The sequence below is a fragment of the Coturnix japonica genome, chromosome 1, assembly GCF_001577835.2.
Source record: "Coturnix japonica isolate 7356 chromosome 1, Coturnix japonica 2.1, whole genome shotgun sequence".
Lineage (NCBI taxonomy): Eukaryota > Metazoa > Chordata > Aves > Galliformes > Phasianidae > Coturnix > Coturnix japonica.
The window spans coordinates 153,737,616-153,753,186 of record NC_029516.1 but is presented as its reverse complement, the minus strand read 5'-3'; the positions used below and the strand labels follow the sequence as shown (position 1 = coordinate 153,753,186).

General features: G+C 37.4%; 1 protein-coding gene across 2 annotated transcripts in view; it reads right to left on the bottom strand.

The window, feature by feature from the left end:
- The window catches only part of TRPC4 (transient receptor potential cation channel subfamily C member 4), a 132,673-nt gene that overhangs the window by 31,956 nt on the left and 85,146 nt on the right, over positions 1-15,571 (bottom strand). Inside the window, exon 4 of one of the 2 annotated variants that reach the window (XM_015851914.2) lies at positions 2,391-2,727. In XM_015851914.2, coding sequence (XP_015707400.1) covers positions 2,391-2,727 — 337 coding nt within the window. Of the gene's footprint in view, positions 1-2,390; positions 2,728-15,571 lie in introns of those variants that run through there. The other variant, XM_032442118.1, reaches the window with a different exon arrangement.

Below are 15,571 nucleotides of genomic sequence, written 5' to 3'. Positions count from 1 at the left end.
TCCCATGGAACCACTTTGAACCACTAGGATCACTGTGTAAAACATACAATGCTTTTGATAAATAGATTTTGGAAGACACCAGTTGCTCTGAAAATTATAGTCTAGATTAACCGCAAGCTTTCTGACCACATCTTATCTGAACATTGATCTTTATTCATGCTCATAAACATTTGTTTATGCAACAGGTCTTTTCACTGACTTGTGGAGGAAGGGACTATTCAGCACAGGCAGTAGAGGGATAATTTGTCCATATGAGGCTCTATTGTGAATATTAATATTGCTTTGAGAAATGATAGTCATCTAGATAGAAATTATTCTCAGGGTTAATTGCTTCTTCAAACAAAAGCTTTGGGGTGCTGAGTTATTTAAGCTCATTCGCAAGAACACAACAGTGTTAGAAGTTGAGGGTAATGGAGGTTCTTTTTCCCACTGCAATGTTTTCTGGGGAGGAGTTAGTCATATAATTATGATATTAAAAATAGCCCTTACCCTTCTCAAATTGTGCCATTTTCTACAGGTTGTTATATCTTTAAGAGATATAAGGCATGGAACAGTACCAAAGAACCCTTTGCTTCTCCTCAGTTTTGTAGCATCTATTTCTGAGGAAGTAATGTGTGAAACTAATGAGCTTTGTATTAGTTTCTTACTTCTTGAAGGCATAAAAATGGGAAAATTTACTGGGATATATATATATATACACATATATTCATATATATATATATATATTTACATTTGAATGTGAGTCTCATGCACTGAATCTAGTCCACTTTGTTCAAAGCAAGCATCATTCTGACCAGCCTGAAACACTGGTTAATTCCTTTACAGTACTAATACAAGATACTGTCCTTTTAAAAATGTAAGTAACAATATTTACTAAGTGAAGGAAAGCACACCTTGTAGTGAAGACTTATATGCTGTTTTGTGCTGGGGAAAATCCCATAAAGTTGCTTCTTCTGAGATCTTCCCAAAAAGTAAATGTGCACATCTTCCTTCCTGGTCAGGCAAGCTTGTTTATTTAACTGAAAGGCAGAGGTAGCCCTGCCTCTTCCTTTAGTGGCAAAGTAGTCTACGTACAGAGAAAAATGCACTAATTCTCCTCCAGAATGCCAGGCACTGACAAATAGAGTATAACAAATTCCACACTACATTATAAATTATGTCATCAATGGCGCCAAATGTTTTGTTTGATTTTTGCTCTTAAAAAAGATGGATGTCTAGGAAAAATTTCAAAGCCGAAGAGAAGCAGCACCTTAACGGGAAGCACTGGGAGAGGTAAGTGTATCAAAAACCCACCAAAACATTCCAAAAAGCTGTGCATTAAATTCTACATGATGATGATTTAAATGAATATATCGAGCTTCAACTCTTGCAGTTTAAGCTACCAAGTCTTCCACAGTTCCAGTTCAGTCAGTATTGGTTATAGTATTTGTCCTGATGTGGTTAGGAATCAGACTGAAATGAATGAAATAAGAAACACGGGAAAGGCCAAGGTAGGTAGAGAGAAAGGGAGACTCACCTAATATACTGCAATACCTAAGATAGTGCATTTGATAAGAGTGCAGTCACAGAGGCAAACATGTAAGGTTGACATGGCTCATGCAAAAATGCCTTTCAATAAACTCCAACTGAAATTTTACTTTGAAGTATAAGAACACGGAGTTAATCATTCCTTTTGAAGAATTGTAGCAAACTTTCTTATGCCTTCTTATGAGAAAAGATTTTGTATGAAGTTGCACAAGTTTTCATCCATGGTTTGGCAGAGAAAAATTACTCCACATGGATATTTTAATGTAATCACATGAAAAGCTTGGTCAGTACTACTTGCAGCAGGTGGATCGATGATAGTAGAAAGATAGAGCTCTTTACCTTCACAGGTAACAAAGTAATGCTCCAGAATTGACACCATGCCTCATTCTAATACATGAAAAAATAATTATCAGAGTTAAAGGAATCCTACTAAAAAAAAAAAATATATATATATATATATATCACTGGAAAAAAAAAAACCAAAAAACAAACAAACAAACAAAAAACCCCAACACAACAATTTAGAAGAATCAGAACAATTTCTTCTCTCAAGAAAACAGATTCTAAAAATATTATCAATATTAATTTTTCATGCCACTATTTAATCTTTTCCTTCACTGTAATATGTCAGAAATCCATCTGTTTGGTAATTTTTAAACATTTCCTGAGATCTCTAATTCCACTAAATATTGGAGTACACAGATAACATAACTGATAGATACCATAGTATTTGCCTGTTATAGTATCTCAGTAATTTGTGACAGATTTATGACTCTCAACCATGACTTCCCCCTCAGGAATGCTTGGCAATACCACAGGGGTTAAGACACTTTTCACTGTATTTTCTTTAGTAATACATTTACCCAGGACCCACGGTAATATCATCCACTCGACGATGGTTGGAGGTGGTCCCTGCATGCTCACGTCTGACCTGTCAATATGCTGAGATGCAAGCAACAACAGGAACAGAAAAGTCAAGTAGGATGCAGTATGGCAGATAAACTTGATAAATGGCTTTCTGATGAACAGCCCTAAGGGGCTTTTGGGAGCTATCAAGTAGCACACAGAGAAGACTGGGAAAAGGAGTCCTATGACAACACATGTCAACATCTTCACAGCCCAGTGTCGCCTCCTCCATCCAGGGAACTCGTCATACCAGCGGGATGCAAGCAGCTGCTGGCAGTTGGGCTGGGCAACAAACTGAGGAAAGAAGAAAGGGAGGCTGTTAGTTCCCTGTTACCACTGCAAAATTATTTCCATGCTATCTATGATACAAAAAGTAACATTTGGATAGAGATAGAAAACAAGGAAAATTCCACAGGCTCTCCATGTTCACAAAAACCAGCGACACTTGCTTAAGTCAGTCTACCATTCTTTCACTGCAAAAAGTTTCATACAAATCTCCCAAAATTCCACTTACATAATAAAGCTTGACTTCCCTTTTTAGTAAAGTACACAGGGAGACAAAGGACTGTAAAACACAGATATCTCAAAACCTAATGCCAAATTCAGAAACACATTCACAAGAAATACTTTTGTTATTTAAACAGCAACACTTCACTTGCAGAGAATTCCCAGACCACCAGGTGGAAGTCACTAAGAAAATGGAAAGCACAATTTTTTTTTACTAAAGCAAAAGATCTATAAACAGTAGAACTGAATTCCAAAGGAAAAATGAACTATTTACAGTATGTTCCCTGCTAATTGTCTTAAAAGTAAGTTTACATACTTCTATACTAAACAAAACTCTTACATATGTATTACATAATTTTTACACAATATGAACCAAACAGTAGCACTCCATAGCATTTCACTAATCCTTGTCAGGCTGTATTCCTATCTTGTACAATCCTTTATCATCTATCCATTGTCAGTGACATGATTTCAATTTTAAAATATGATTCCTAAAACTGAGTTTAAACAGAAATAAATATATCATTAACTATTTCATATTTTCCAGTTATCTTTTCAAGGAAGCTTTAAGTATATTCAAGGTTTTTATGACATATTTTGATGTGACCATTAGCTGATACTTTCTCTTATAAAAGAGATATACAGGAGCAGCATGCTACATTTGACATAAGCGATATAGAATTGAATCAACACATGCATCAAAGACAGCTTGAGTTGATATACTCTTTTTAATAAAAGAAGCACAAGATAATTTTTCCTTTACATGTTACACAAATACACTGGTTTAAATCAGTAGCTGAAGACTTACTAAAGAAGTGCAGGCAACTATTTATCTTAAAATTATTACTTCAGAACAGTAAATCTACACTAAACAACTTAGTATTTGAGATTTAACTAAATGCACAGAGTTTTGGATTTTACATGATTATGATAATACCAATAAACAATAGAAGACATGTTCTTTTGGAGATGAATAATAGGTAAGTTCTCAGACAGTTTCTGAAATCACTGGGACTCCTACCAGGAGAAAATGCTATTTAGTCTGGACTGAAATGAGAGTCAGCATGCATCTTTCTGTATATGTCTGGATATTGTCAGAAAAGTTAACTGAGCCAAGTACAGACCTGGTGTACATTAATGAAATGCCAGTGATCTTAACAGAGACATATTTGCCTTCCAGACATCAGCACTGATGCTGTCCCTGACTGTTGTGAAAGAAAAGATGATCTACTCTCATACCATAAGCATCTTGACAATATCCTTTAAGAAGACTAATAAAGTGTTCATCTTTTGATTAAAAAAAAAAAAAAAATTAAAAAAAAATGTATTCACAAGGATTCTGGGTGCTTATTTAAAAATACAAAGGTCTAGAATAATATTGTATCAGAACAGGCAGTGTCTGAATTGTGTTGCCAACTTTTTAACAGGGGCCTCCCTCCAAAACAAAACAAAACAAAAAACAAATCAAAACATCAATAAAAAAACCAACCCTCTTACTTGGGTATACATAGCTTAGCTCTTTGTTTGGCTGGAGGAAAAAATATGACTCTTGGACCAGTTCCTGACTAGAAAATTTTCATCTTTATTTATTTTTATTTTTTTTTTTTAACCCCAGAATGTGTCCTTGGACTGAGTAGACCCAAAAAAGTGCAGAAGCTTCTCATGCCATGAAGAGATGCTTGCTGACAATGCCATCAGGAAGATGTTCCGCACTGTTTTGGCAGTAGCTGCTTAGTTCTAATATTTATCCCAATTAAAATGCAAAACATTCAACATTAATACAGTAAGGAGGTGTAATGAGTAATTACCGAATTTCTGAATAGACTTAAAAAATTGTTGCCTCCTAATACTCAGATTCCAACGAGTTGTGACTGTATTGCTGAAGTATGACATGGGAAGGAGAAGGTTTGTTTCTCAGGCACAAGAAATTTTTCAGAATTGAAGGAAATTTTTAAATTCTGGACAACGGACCATCAATTTTTTTATATTCATTTTTTTCAGTAAATTAGGTTTCCTACTTTTCTTAAAATCATGACCATTACAGATGTGACATAACACTTTTGGCACTGGTTGGATCCTCTGGCTATTGTGGAAAACTAACTTACATTACATATTATATGTGTCCAGATTTAGAGTTACCACCTTTAACTATAGAGGAAGAACACTGGCAATGTTCTCTAAATGACTTACTACATAAAAAAAGAAACACAGGAAAAGATTAACGAGGTGGTATGGATCAAGTATGTAAAATACAACGTCAGCACTTTATAAACCGCACATGTAGTGAAGCAGTTTTATTAGTGCAGGCAAAGGGTTATAATAGAACACACAATACAATGTCTACAGATGATATATTGCATTTCTGGGAGGTCCAGATATAGAGTTTCATGCTGTCACTTTTATCAAATAACACAGTTGGCGAGGTTAGTGAACAATGTCCTGAAGCAACAGAGTAATGTATCTTCATTGCAGCCTTTTCTTTATGGTTCCAAGCTCCACTGACTGGATAAACACTCTACAAACTATTCAAGTGTCTTCTTCAGACATCTGGAAAATTAACCCAAATCTCCTGCTGACTTTTCTTTTACAGTTATTCTTTTGCACTTCATTTATCCAGGAACTGCATAACATTATTAAAAATGTCCAAATTAGTTTCCACAAATTTGACTGCTTGCTCCATTTTTTTTTGTGCTGAAGACAGTGCCACCATATGTCGCAAAAGATGTTCAGTACTAATAACTATTTATACTACATTAGCTGAATAATGAAGGAAGAACAAATGGGGAACAGTGTTGATGCCAGGAAAATGCACACAGTGATGAACATACAGGCTTTTTCCTCAGATGCCCACAGAGGGGGAGCTTGTAACTGCATACTGCGCACTACATCTCTATTCTTGTCCTCGTGGGCCTGTTTTCTTCAGATTAAATGGGGGAAAAATGGTGTGTTCTCATAACTTGTACGCATCTGTTTGTAGAACTGGGGACTTGAAGCCTTTCTGGGCTGGGAACTAATTCTGCCTGGGCCCACAGTATAACTAGGCTGTCTCAAATATATATATATACAAATATATGTATGTGTAGGCTGTCTCAAAGGCATTGCTCTTAGGTTATTTATGGTTATATAGGCCAGCTAAGTTTATCTATAAATACATTTATTACAATTTATTTTGTGATTTATTTAAAAAAAACAAAAAAACAAAAAATAAACAAACAAACAAACAAATCAAAACAAAAAATCCCTTACCTTGGTGAAAGAAAAAAAAATTGCTTGGCACTAATAACAGATTCAAGTCCAAATCTCATTAAGTAGTTTCTTCAATTTGGTAGATTTATTTTATCTCTCTATAGACACCACTATGTATTCTCCTATGTATCTATCTCCCTTTCCCTCCCCTCACCTTCAGTTATAATTGTGAACTTAGGCACTTACTCTGTGAAGACAGGTTCAGTAAGACAAATAACATTTAATTACAATTTAAGTGCTTTAACTTGGTTGACTGAATTAGCACTAATTCTCCTTTCTGAAAGCTGGGAACTGTTCTTTGTACTCCTTTGGGTACGTTTCTACTGTCTGCTTTTTGGTCAGGTCAGGAACCCTGAGTCCTGTGCCAATTACTGTTAATATTCTCAAGTCCATGCTGTTCAAGTCTACAGCTGACTGAAGAAGGATGTCATTATAATCATAATTCCTGCAGGAAAGAAACCACTCAGTTAGATTTTCCTCAACTTTTTCTACAGCTTTGTGATTAAGGGAATTAACCAGTTCAATCAGGATTAGGGCACCAGAGCCTACAATGTTGGATAACATCAGAGAAATCAGAACCAGATCAGGTCCCTTCAGCAAAACAAATTCACAGTGTAGTTGCCTCTAGAGTTTCCATAGCATTCACAGGAAACAGAATACAAAGGGAGTGTTTGTTTGTTTGTTTGTTTGTTGTACTTATGGAAACAGATATGGAATTGTAGGGGCTGGAAGTAACTTCTAGAAATCATCCAGCCCAACTCCCTGCTAAAGCAGGTTCCCCATAGCAGTCTGCACAGGAGGGCGTCCAGATGGATCTTGAATATCTCCAGAGAACGAGACTCCACAACTTCTCTGCACAGCCTGCCCCAATGCTTCATCAGTCTCAGAGTTCTTCCTTGTGTTATTGTAGAACTTTCTGTGTTGGAATTTCTGCCCATTGTCCCTTGTTCTATTGAGGCACAGCACTGAAAAGTGTCTGCTCCCATTGACTTGACTCCTGCACCTTAGATATTTATAAATAGTGATGAGATCCCCCCTCAGCCTTCCCTTCTCCAAGCAGAACAGGTCTCCCAGCCTTTCTTCATGCAGATGCTCCAGACCCATAGCTATCTTTCTACCTCTCCACTGGACTCCTTCTAGGAGAGCCATGCCTTTCTTGAACTGATGAGCTCAGCACTGAACATCAGTTTGGATGTGGCCTTACCAGGGATGAATAGAGGGTGAGGATCACTTCCCTTGACCTGCCAGCCATGGTCGTTTTAATGCACCCCAGGATTCCATTGGCCTTCTTGGCCATGAGGTCACAAAGCTTTATACATAAAAGTGAAGACTGAAATACTTCACTAAAATAATTAATGAAAATAACTGTACAAACAATGACATAGCAGTTTTTAACATTTTAAATTTCTTTTTTGCCACAGTGACACAAGCAGATGCTCTCCATTTGATTCACTGATACTTCTCAGTAAAATGAATCAGCACACAGAACATCATTAAATACCTAATAAGTCAAGACTTACCTATAATTGCAATGATTCTGATTAATTGCTCAGAAACGTTAACAGCCATTGAAAATAAAATGCAGTTCTTAAGGATCAGCTGCACATGAATAGCTCTGTTAGACTTCCCAATGGTAAAGAGAAGTGAATTAGATATTTGGTTTGGAGATGAACATGCGAATAGATCAAAACTTCAAACCCAGACAGGGTTAGTATTTCAGTTAGCTACAATCCCAGTGTAACTGAATATTCTCAGACCCTGCTTATTGTAACATTTTGTCTACTTTTCCTAGCTGTGTCAATGGCTTATGGGCTGGTTCTGAGGAGAAACAATCTAATTTACTAAATATGGTATCGGAATGCAAGATAATTAGGCTTGAAGGCAATAAATCACATATAATGAGAGAGTATCTGGAATCTGTAGGCCTTACAGTAATACTGAAGTAGTTCATGCAGTTGGGACAGGCAGCAGCGAGGAGAGACGGAGAAGAGCGGCAAAGAGAAAAGCCAAAGGAAAGAGAGAGTGTCAGATGACCTGCCACCACCTTATATGGGTTCCCCCCTGTGCAGGAATGATAGCAGCGCAGTGAACAGTCTTCCAGGGAACGTGGTTTCTTCTCTTTGTTGTATAGAACTGGGGCATTAGCACTTTAATGCCCAGTATACTACCTGATGTTATGATGTGGAATACCGATGATCATAAAATCATGACAAGCTGCCATGCTGCTAGAAGGAAATAATGCAAATTAATAAACCAACCCTTTCAAAATTCATGAGGTTAGGGAAGGATACCAAAGAGACTAGAAAAGTCATTTTCCTCCTCAGGGCAACACTTGCTAATCTGAGAACTTTTATGGGCCTCACTGGAGTCTGACACACTCCTACTTTGCACAGTTTGTTGCAAAAAACACAAGTAACAGAGACATTTGTAGCATCATTTTCCCTTTCTGAACATCCTTTCAGATTTGAGCAGGTTATTCAGAAGGAAACTTTTCCTTCTCCGCCTTCTTTTCTCCATTTTCTGGCTCTGCCTATTTCTATGAAAAGAAACAAGTTTTGGAAAGCTTAATGCTTGTTTGTAGGCTTGACTGAATACAGAATTAGGGAGATGACAGAAAAATAAATAAACAGAATTATGACAGTCATTTAAACTGAATAAAGCAATAAACTGCATATTTTCTCTTGAAAGTTTTCTATTAATATGTTGTAGGGAGGTCTAGTTTTTCAGCTTTATTAATAGAAATGAACTGAATCTATTCAGTCACTCTGTCTACTTTTCTTTCTCTTCCAGTTCTCCAATGTTTTTCATCTTGTCTAATTTGGATATGCATTCACTCGAAAAATCAGATTAATCACCTAGTTTCTGCTCAAAGACTGAGTTGAAACTGAACTGAACGTGGACAGTGACTGTCAGTGTGTTCTAAGACCACTGGCTGGAGAAATACACATTTTAGAATAAATCCATGGCAGATGTATCAACTGTATGCCAAGTTTAGCCTTCACCAGCTTTTTTTCTGTCCTTCAGATACATTTTTCATTGGTTCATTAGCTGTGCTATTTACCTTTTTTCCCAGTTTTGCCTTATGTGTGTTCTTAAATGGCAAGCTGACAACCACCATGTGCATCTTCTGTGCTTTAAACACACAATATGAATCTTGGAAGGTCTGCAGGGAATATAATTGCTCACTCATAAGCTATGCTGTCCAAAAACTCTTTTACACTTAAGGGCAGGATGTAGTTCAAGAAAATGTCCTTCCCCTGTGAACAGGCATAAGAAATAATGTTCTTCCCCATAATGAGAAGATTTCTATGACAGCTACTTATTAAATTTGGTGTACCTGGAATTTGCCAGACTGGAGAAAAGATGAGTCTTTTTTTTCTTACAAAGTTCTTCTATTTGTGGATAAACATTATAGTCTGGTATTTCAAGAAAGCACTGGAGATAATTTCACTGTTTCCATATGAAAAAAAAATAAATCATAACATTGCTGGCTTCTTTCATGGTAAAGGACCAGAAAAATGGAAGGGTCTGACAAAAAGCCTACCTCCCTTGAGTTTTTACATAGGAATCACTTTTAGAGATACTGAGGGTACAGCTAAGTTTGAGAGACAGTGACTGTGACTGAGCCCCTGGTCTCAGTCATATACACCCCTATTTGCTCTTCACTGGGTCCAGTTCTGTTCTATCCATCTGGCTCTATGCAGGGAAAGTCTACAACTTTCTGTAGCCAGTTTGCGGATGGTTCCCTTAGTGTCGCTTGCTTTCAAGGCTGGGCAGTGGTCTGTTTTCCATCAACAGTACAGAGAAATTCTCAAGCAGTGGTTACTTGTATTTACAGAATTGTGCAGTGTGTTTCTGTGCTGCATTGGCATTTCTAATATTCACTGCAAGCTCCTAGAAACTGGGTAATTCAAATGCTTTTGTTTGGCCAGCTTGCACAGATACTCGTATGCAGATGGAATAGAACACACTGGCTTATATTGTCAGTTAGATGTGTCTATATTTTTTCAAAAAATGTGGGACAAAGATCCCGTTTGCCAAAGGGTAGAAGTGGAAGATGCATACTGTGCATGTGCAATGATATAAGCAAAAACTCTGTTTCAGTCTATGTAGATCAAAGGCATGTTCTTCCTTGAAAAATTGCGATTTGTTCATTGTCAGATAAGTACATTCTGAAGACTCTTGTCACTGCATGATATGTGTGCCCCAGCTTCTGCTTCAGCAGGTCAGAAAGGGTGTGTTTCTAAAAAACAGCTGCTCTTTAATCCTTATGAAGGAGTATTGTCTACTGCTTATTTTTCCCCCTCCTATTATGTTAAGCAGATGCATACTGATCGTACACATGAAGTAATGATTCCCTAAACTAAGATGTATTCAAGAATCAGACCTATGTTATAGTTAAGAACACAGAAACTTGTGGTGTAGAAAAAGATAACTGAATAAAGAGAAACAAAAAAACAAAGCCACAAAAACACTGAATTTTCAATGTAAAGTATTGCTGTGATTTTATGATTTTTGGTTATCAGTATTCCATATCATAACATCATTTCGTGCACTGGGAGTTAAAAAGTAAATGCTCCAGTTCCGGGTACCTGTCCCAGAAGAGAAGAAGACCTACATACTACATACACCAGAAGACTTTGCATTCAGCAAGGAGATATAACCCCTGGCAAGGTCACCTGATGACCTCTTTTCCTTTTTCAGTTGTCAGGTTCTCCTCCCTGCTGCTCAATCTGACCACACATTTCACCTCAGCATTGGTGTAAGGCCCTCAGTTTTTTGGACACTCTCTCATTATATTTGATTTATTAGCCGCAATTATAATTACACTGTAGTATACTGTATTATAGTGTGTTAACTTGCATTCCAATATCTTCTTTAGTAAATTAGTTTGGTTGTCCTCAGATTGTTGCTGCTGTTATTTTTTGGGGCCCATCTCTCTCCACCCTGCTAGTCACAGAACTGGGCCAAACCAGCCCATAAACAGTTAACAAATATAATTTAAATTTAGATAGCACATCCTCTTCACATACTCTGTATTCATGTGTAACATACAGAGTCATAGAACTGTAGAAAAATTAGGACTGGAAAAGATATCTCAGATCATCTAGTCCAACTGTCCACCTATCTCAAACACTGCCCACTAAACCATGTTCCTAAGTACTACATCTACCATTTCCTCAAACAATTCCAGGGACAGTGACTCCACCACATCCCTAGGCAGCCTGTTCCAATATTTCATCACCCTTTCAGAGATGAATTTCTTAATATCCAACGTGAACCTCCCCTGGTGCAAGCTGAGGCTGTTCCCTCTTGTCCTATCACTTTGTGTGGGAGAAGAGGCTGACTCCCAGCTTATCACAACCTCCTTCCAGGTAGTTGTAGAGAATGGAAGATCTCCCCTGAACCTACTTTACCCTAGACTGAACAATCCCATTTCCCTCAGCCTCGTAAGACAATAAGTTTATTGCCTTTTTCTGGACATGTTCCAGGGCCTTGATGACTCAGTGTCTTTTTTTGTAGTGAGGGGCCCAAAACTGAACGTAGTACTTGAGGTTCAGCCTCACTAGTGCTGAGTTTGGGGAGGGGATCACTTCCCTGCTCCTACTGGCTGCACTATTTCTGATACAAGCTGGAATGACGATGACCGTCTTGGCAAACTGGACACACTGTTCTCTCATGTTAAGCTGTCTGTCAGTTAACACTCCCAGATTTTTTCCCCACACAACTTTTCAGCCTAACTGCCCCAGATCTGTAGCTCTACCTGGGGTTGTTGTGGCCAAAGTGCAGGACCTGGCACTTAGACCTGTTGAACTTTATTCCATTGGCATCAACCCAGCTATCCAGCCTGTCCAGATCCCTCTAAAGGGCCCTGCAACCCTCAGGCAGATCAACACTTCACCACAACTCTGTGCCATCTGCAAGCTTACTGAGGGTGCACCCAATTCCCTTGTCCAGATCATCAATAAAGATATTAATCATTTTGGTATCGGCTAGCACCAGTACCAACTCCTGGGGAACATCATTAGAGTTCAGTCACCAGTTCTAGTTCTAGGTGGAATTAACAAAATCAACTAACTAAAGGACTTCTGCCTTGACTCATAGATAGACTGGATAGTGCCTTTTCAGCTGTTAATACCTCTTTGCAGCTACTCTATCTCTCCCTAATGCCTATCCTGTAGCTGTAAAGGCCTAAAGCTAATTGTATCAAATACACTAATCACAGAAACAAAACTTCTTCACCACACCATTCTCTCAAATTCACACCCTAAATACCATCTTGCTGAGGGTGGTGGTAATGATGAGCCCCCCACTGCTCCTGTCAGATCCAACCGGCAGATGTTGTAGTCATTCTATTTCAGCTTCCATCAACACAGCAAAACTTCTTCAACATTCAAACACCTCAGTGAAAGGCAGAGAGGATGTCAGCCAAAACTATCCATACTTAATAACTAAACTATAATGCCAACTAAATTACATCTTAAATCTGCAGGAATCAGCAAAACCACTTAAGTCTTAACTGCAAAGCTACTTTAGTGCTTCCTTGTAGAGCTTCAAAGTTAGGCATAAGTCAGTTGTTTTTAGTTAGTTTGTTCTGTTTCTTTTTTTTTTTTTTTTGGTGGGGAATTTTAAAAATCTCAGTAAGGGATCTGACACACAAAACCTTAAATTCTTTAACTTTGACAGCTTACAAACACAAAACCTCACCTGCTGTTTTGGGAGAAGAAGACTGGATGGCAGGATACCAACAAACTTGTTTAAGGAAATATTTTTCTTTTTCTGCAGTACTGAGCTTGCTGGACCTATAGCAAATCCAAGTTCCTCCATGGGAATTCAAGAAGAATAGAAGCCGAAGGACCCAAAGCCGAGGAGGCGAAAATTGGCAATGTGTCAGCAAAATAGTATTGACAGTTAGATTACAACGTATGGCCACGATTTACGGTTTAATAATATTGTGAAAGAGTGGAAACGCAGAAAGTAATGGAGTATTTCGTTGTGACTGTAGTTTTCCCTTTGAAAATTACAAAATAATGATTTTCTCCTAAGTATTTAGAGGTGATATGATGATAATTTTTAAGCAATTGAGGAAGAGTATATGCAAGTTGATATCAGTCTTAATATTTTGTTACTACTTTTATTCCTAATATGAAGTACTTATGTTTCATCCACAGGGGCGAAACACCTGTAAACTGAACACTTCCCACAATCTACTTTTGATTGTAAATACTTTCTACCGATTCATATATCTACCCATCTCCTTGGTTTTCTTCGTGAAATTCATTATTGCTTGGTTACTCAAATGCATTGAATTATATGTAAAGTTTAGTATTCTTAGAGTGCTACAATATTAATAAGAGCAAAATTATGTATGTACCAATAAAAGCTTATAAGAATTAGGAAGATAAAAAATGGTTGCAGCTTTGTGCTTTCAGCTGATATGTCAGGGCATATATGAGAAAGACTCACATGGCCAGAATTCTTAATACCTAAGAATGAGAGCAGGATGCTATTAGTCTCACTCATATGTACTTTGGTACTGGAAGCAGGCCCTCATACAGACACATCCAAGCCACATTGGCCTCTATGCATATCACACCTCAGTTCCTGTCATTGGATCATAGGATAATTCTGGTTGGAAGGGTACTCGGACTTCTGTCCAGCCAACCTCCACATTTTAATACTAGACCAGGCTGCCCAGGACCCCATTCACCTGGCCTTGAACTCTTCCAGAGATGGGGCACTGATACACTGTTTAAACAGGCTAGAGGCCAGCATGGAACCCTGCAGCAACACAGTTTTTATTTGTCATTTTTACTTGTCTATGACACAGCAACCATAACGCTCTGATCTTGATTACTCAATCCATTTTTTACCTGTCTTGCTAGTCAGCCCACACAGCAAAATCCTAATGATGGCTAACTTGGATGCAATAAAACAGTGTAAAGTGATGTTGTTAAAGTCTTACTAAATTGAAGTAGAGAACATATCTTTAGCCACAAATATAATTAGCATCTAAGCAGATATGTATATTCTGATTGTAAAATTCCACTAGAATGCTAGAACTTAAAAGCAAGCCAAGTTCAAATCAACATAATTTTAAGTACTAAGTTTTATTTTACCATTATTTGCACACAATAAATTGCAATGCTAATACTTGGAAAGATATTTCACAAAAAGTAAAATGTGCTCTTACACCTAGACAAATTTTGCCAAGATTTAATACAGGGCAAAGAACACTTTTCACAGCCAGGTTTGTAAGACCCAACCTTAATTTTCTGTAATGGTTAAGACAATAAACCTCTTTTTCAGTCAAGTGTATGTTAACTCACCTTTCATTGTGATTTGACTAACACATTTATTATGAGAATAGGACCACATATAGTGCCATGTTAAAGCTTTTTTTTTCTTTTTATTTCAAGTTTTTACTTTGGTTTTAACAACTCATTACAGTTTTCTAGCTTTGAAAATAATGATGAAGAAATTGATTCAAAATGAAATAGTCTTTGCAGGCTGTCATAGCTCCAAAGTACTTTTCGTCCTGCCAAAATTTTCAGCTAACCTTTAAACAATGTTGTTTAGTAGGTCAGTCCAAGACTGTTTGATTCATTCTGTAACTTAAACACAAACTGTGCAAAAACAGCATGACTGAGACCTTCCCTCAAAGAGAGAAGACATTTTCCACATCCAAGCTTTTTCCCCACAAGGAAATCTGAACTGAGATCTAAACAGGGGAATGAATATAAACAACATGAGTCTTTGTGAGAAACTCAATTTATTTTCTGAAATTTTCTGCTCAATATAGAATTATGGTTGTACAGAAGGGAAGCCATATCTTTGACTGCATGAAAGAGATTCCAGCAGGACAGGCCCTCAAGGTTCATCCCAATCTCAGCCTTAAGGGCGTTTTTCCAGTTCTCAGAACAGAAATATCAAGACTTTCCACAAAATTAGTTTAATGCTACTGCTGTTTTTTGCCTTCTGAAATTTTATCTATCAGACTATGCTGTTCTGAAAGAATTTTACCTTCTCTTTGCCTGTGTTATAACACATCTGAGTTATCCCATGTCATCTCTACAAATCAGTGGAAGGACTGAAGGTAGTGCCAAAAATGATTTTGTTCGTAGATATTCTGAGTTGCTGTCTGGAGATATCTATCTCTTCCTGCATCAAAATATGAACGGAATATTAGTGAGCTCTGACAGGGTGCCTTTAGTTAAATACTCAGTTCAGCTGAATATTCTATAAGGACCTCATAAGCATCAACATATTTCTGCAGAACAGCCTATTAAAAATAGCACTGCCATGTATCTGAAGGACAAAATCAAATTAAAAAAAAAAAAAAAAAAACAAACCAACCAAACAAACAAAAAAAGAACAATGTAGA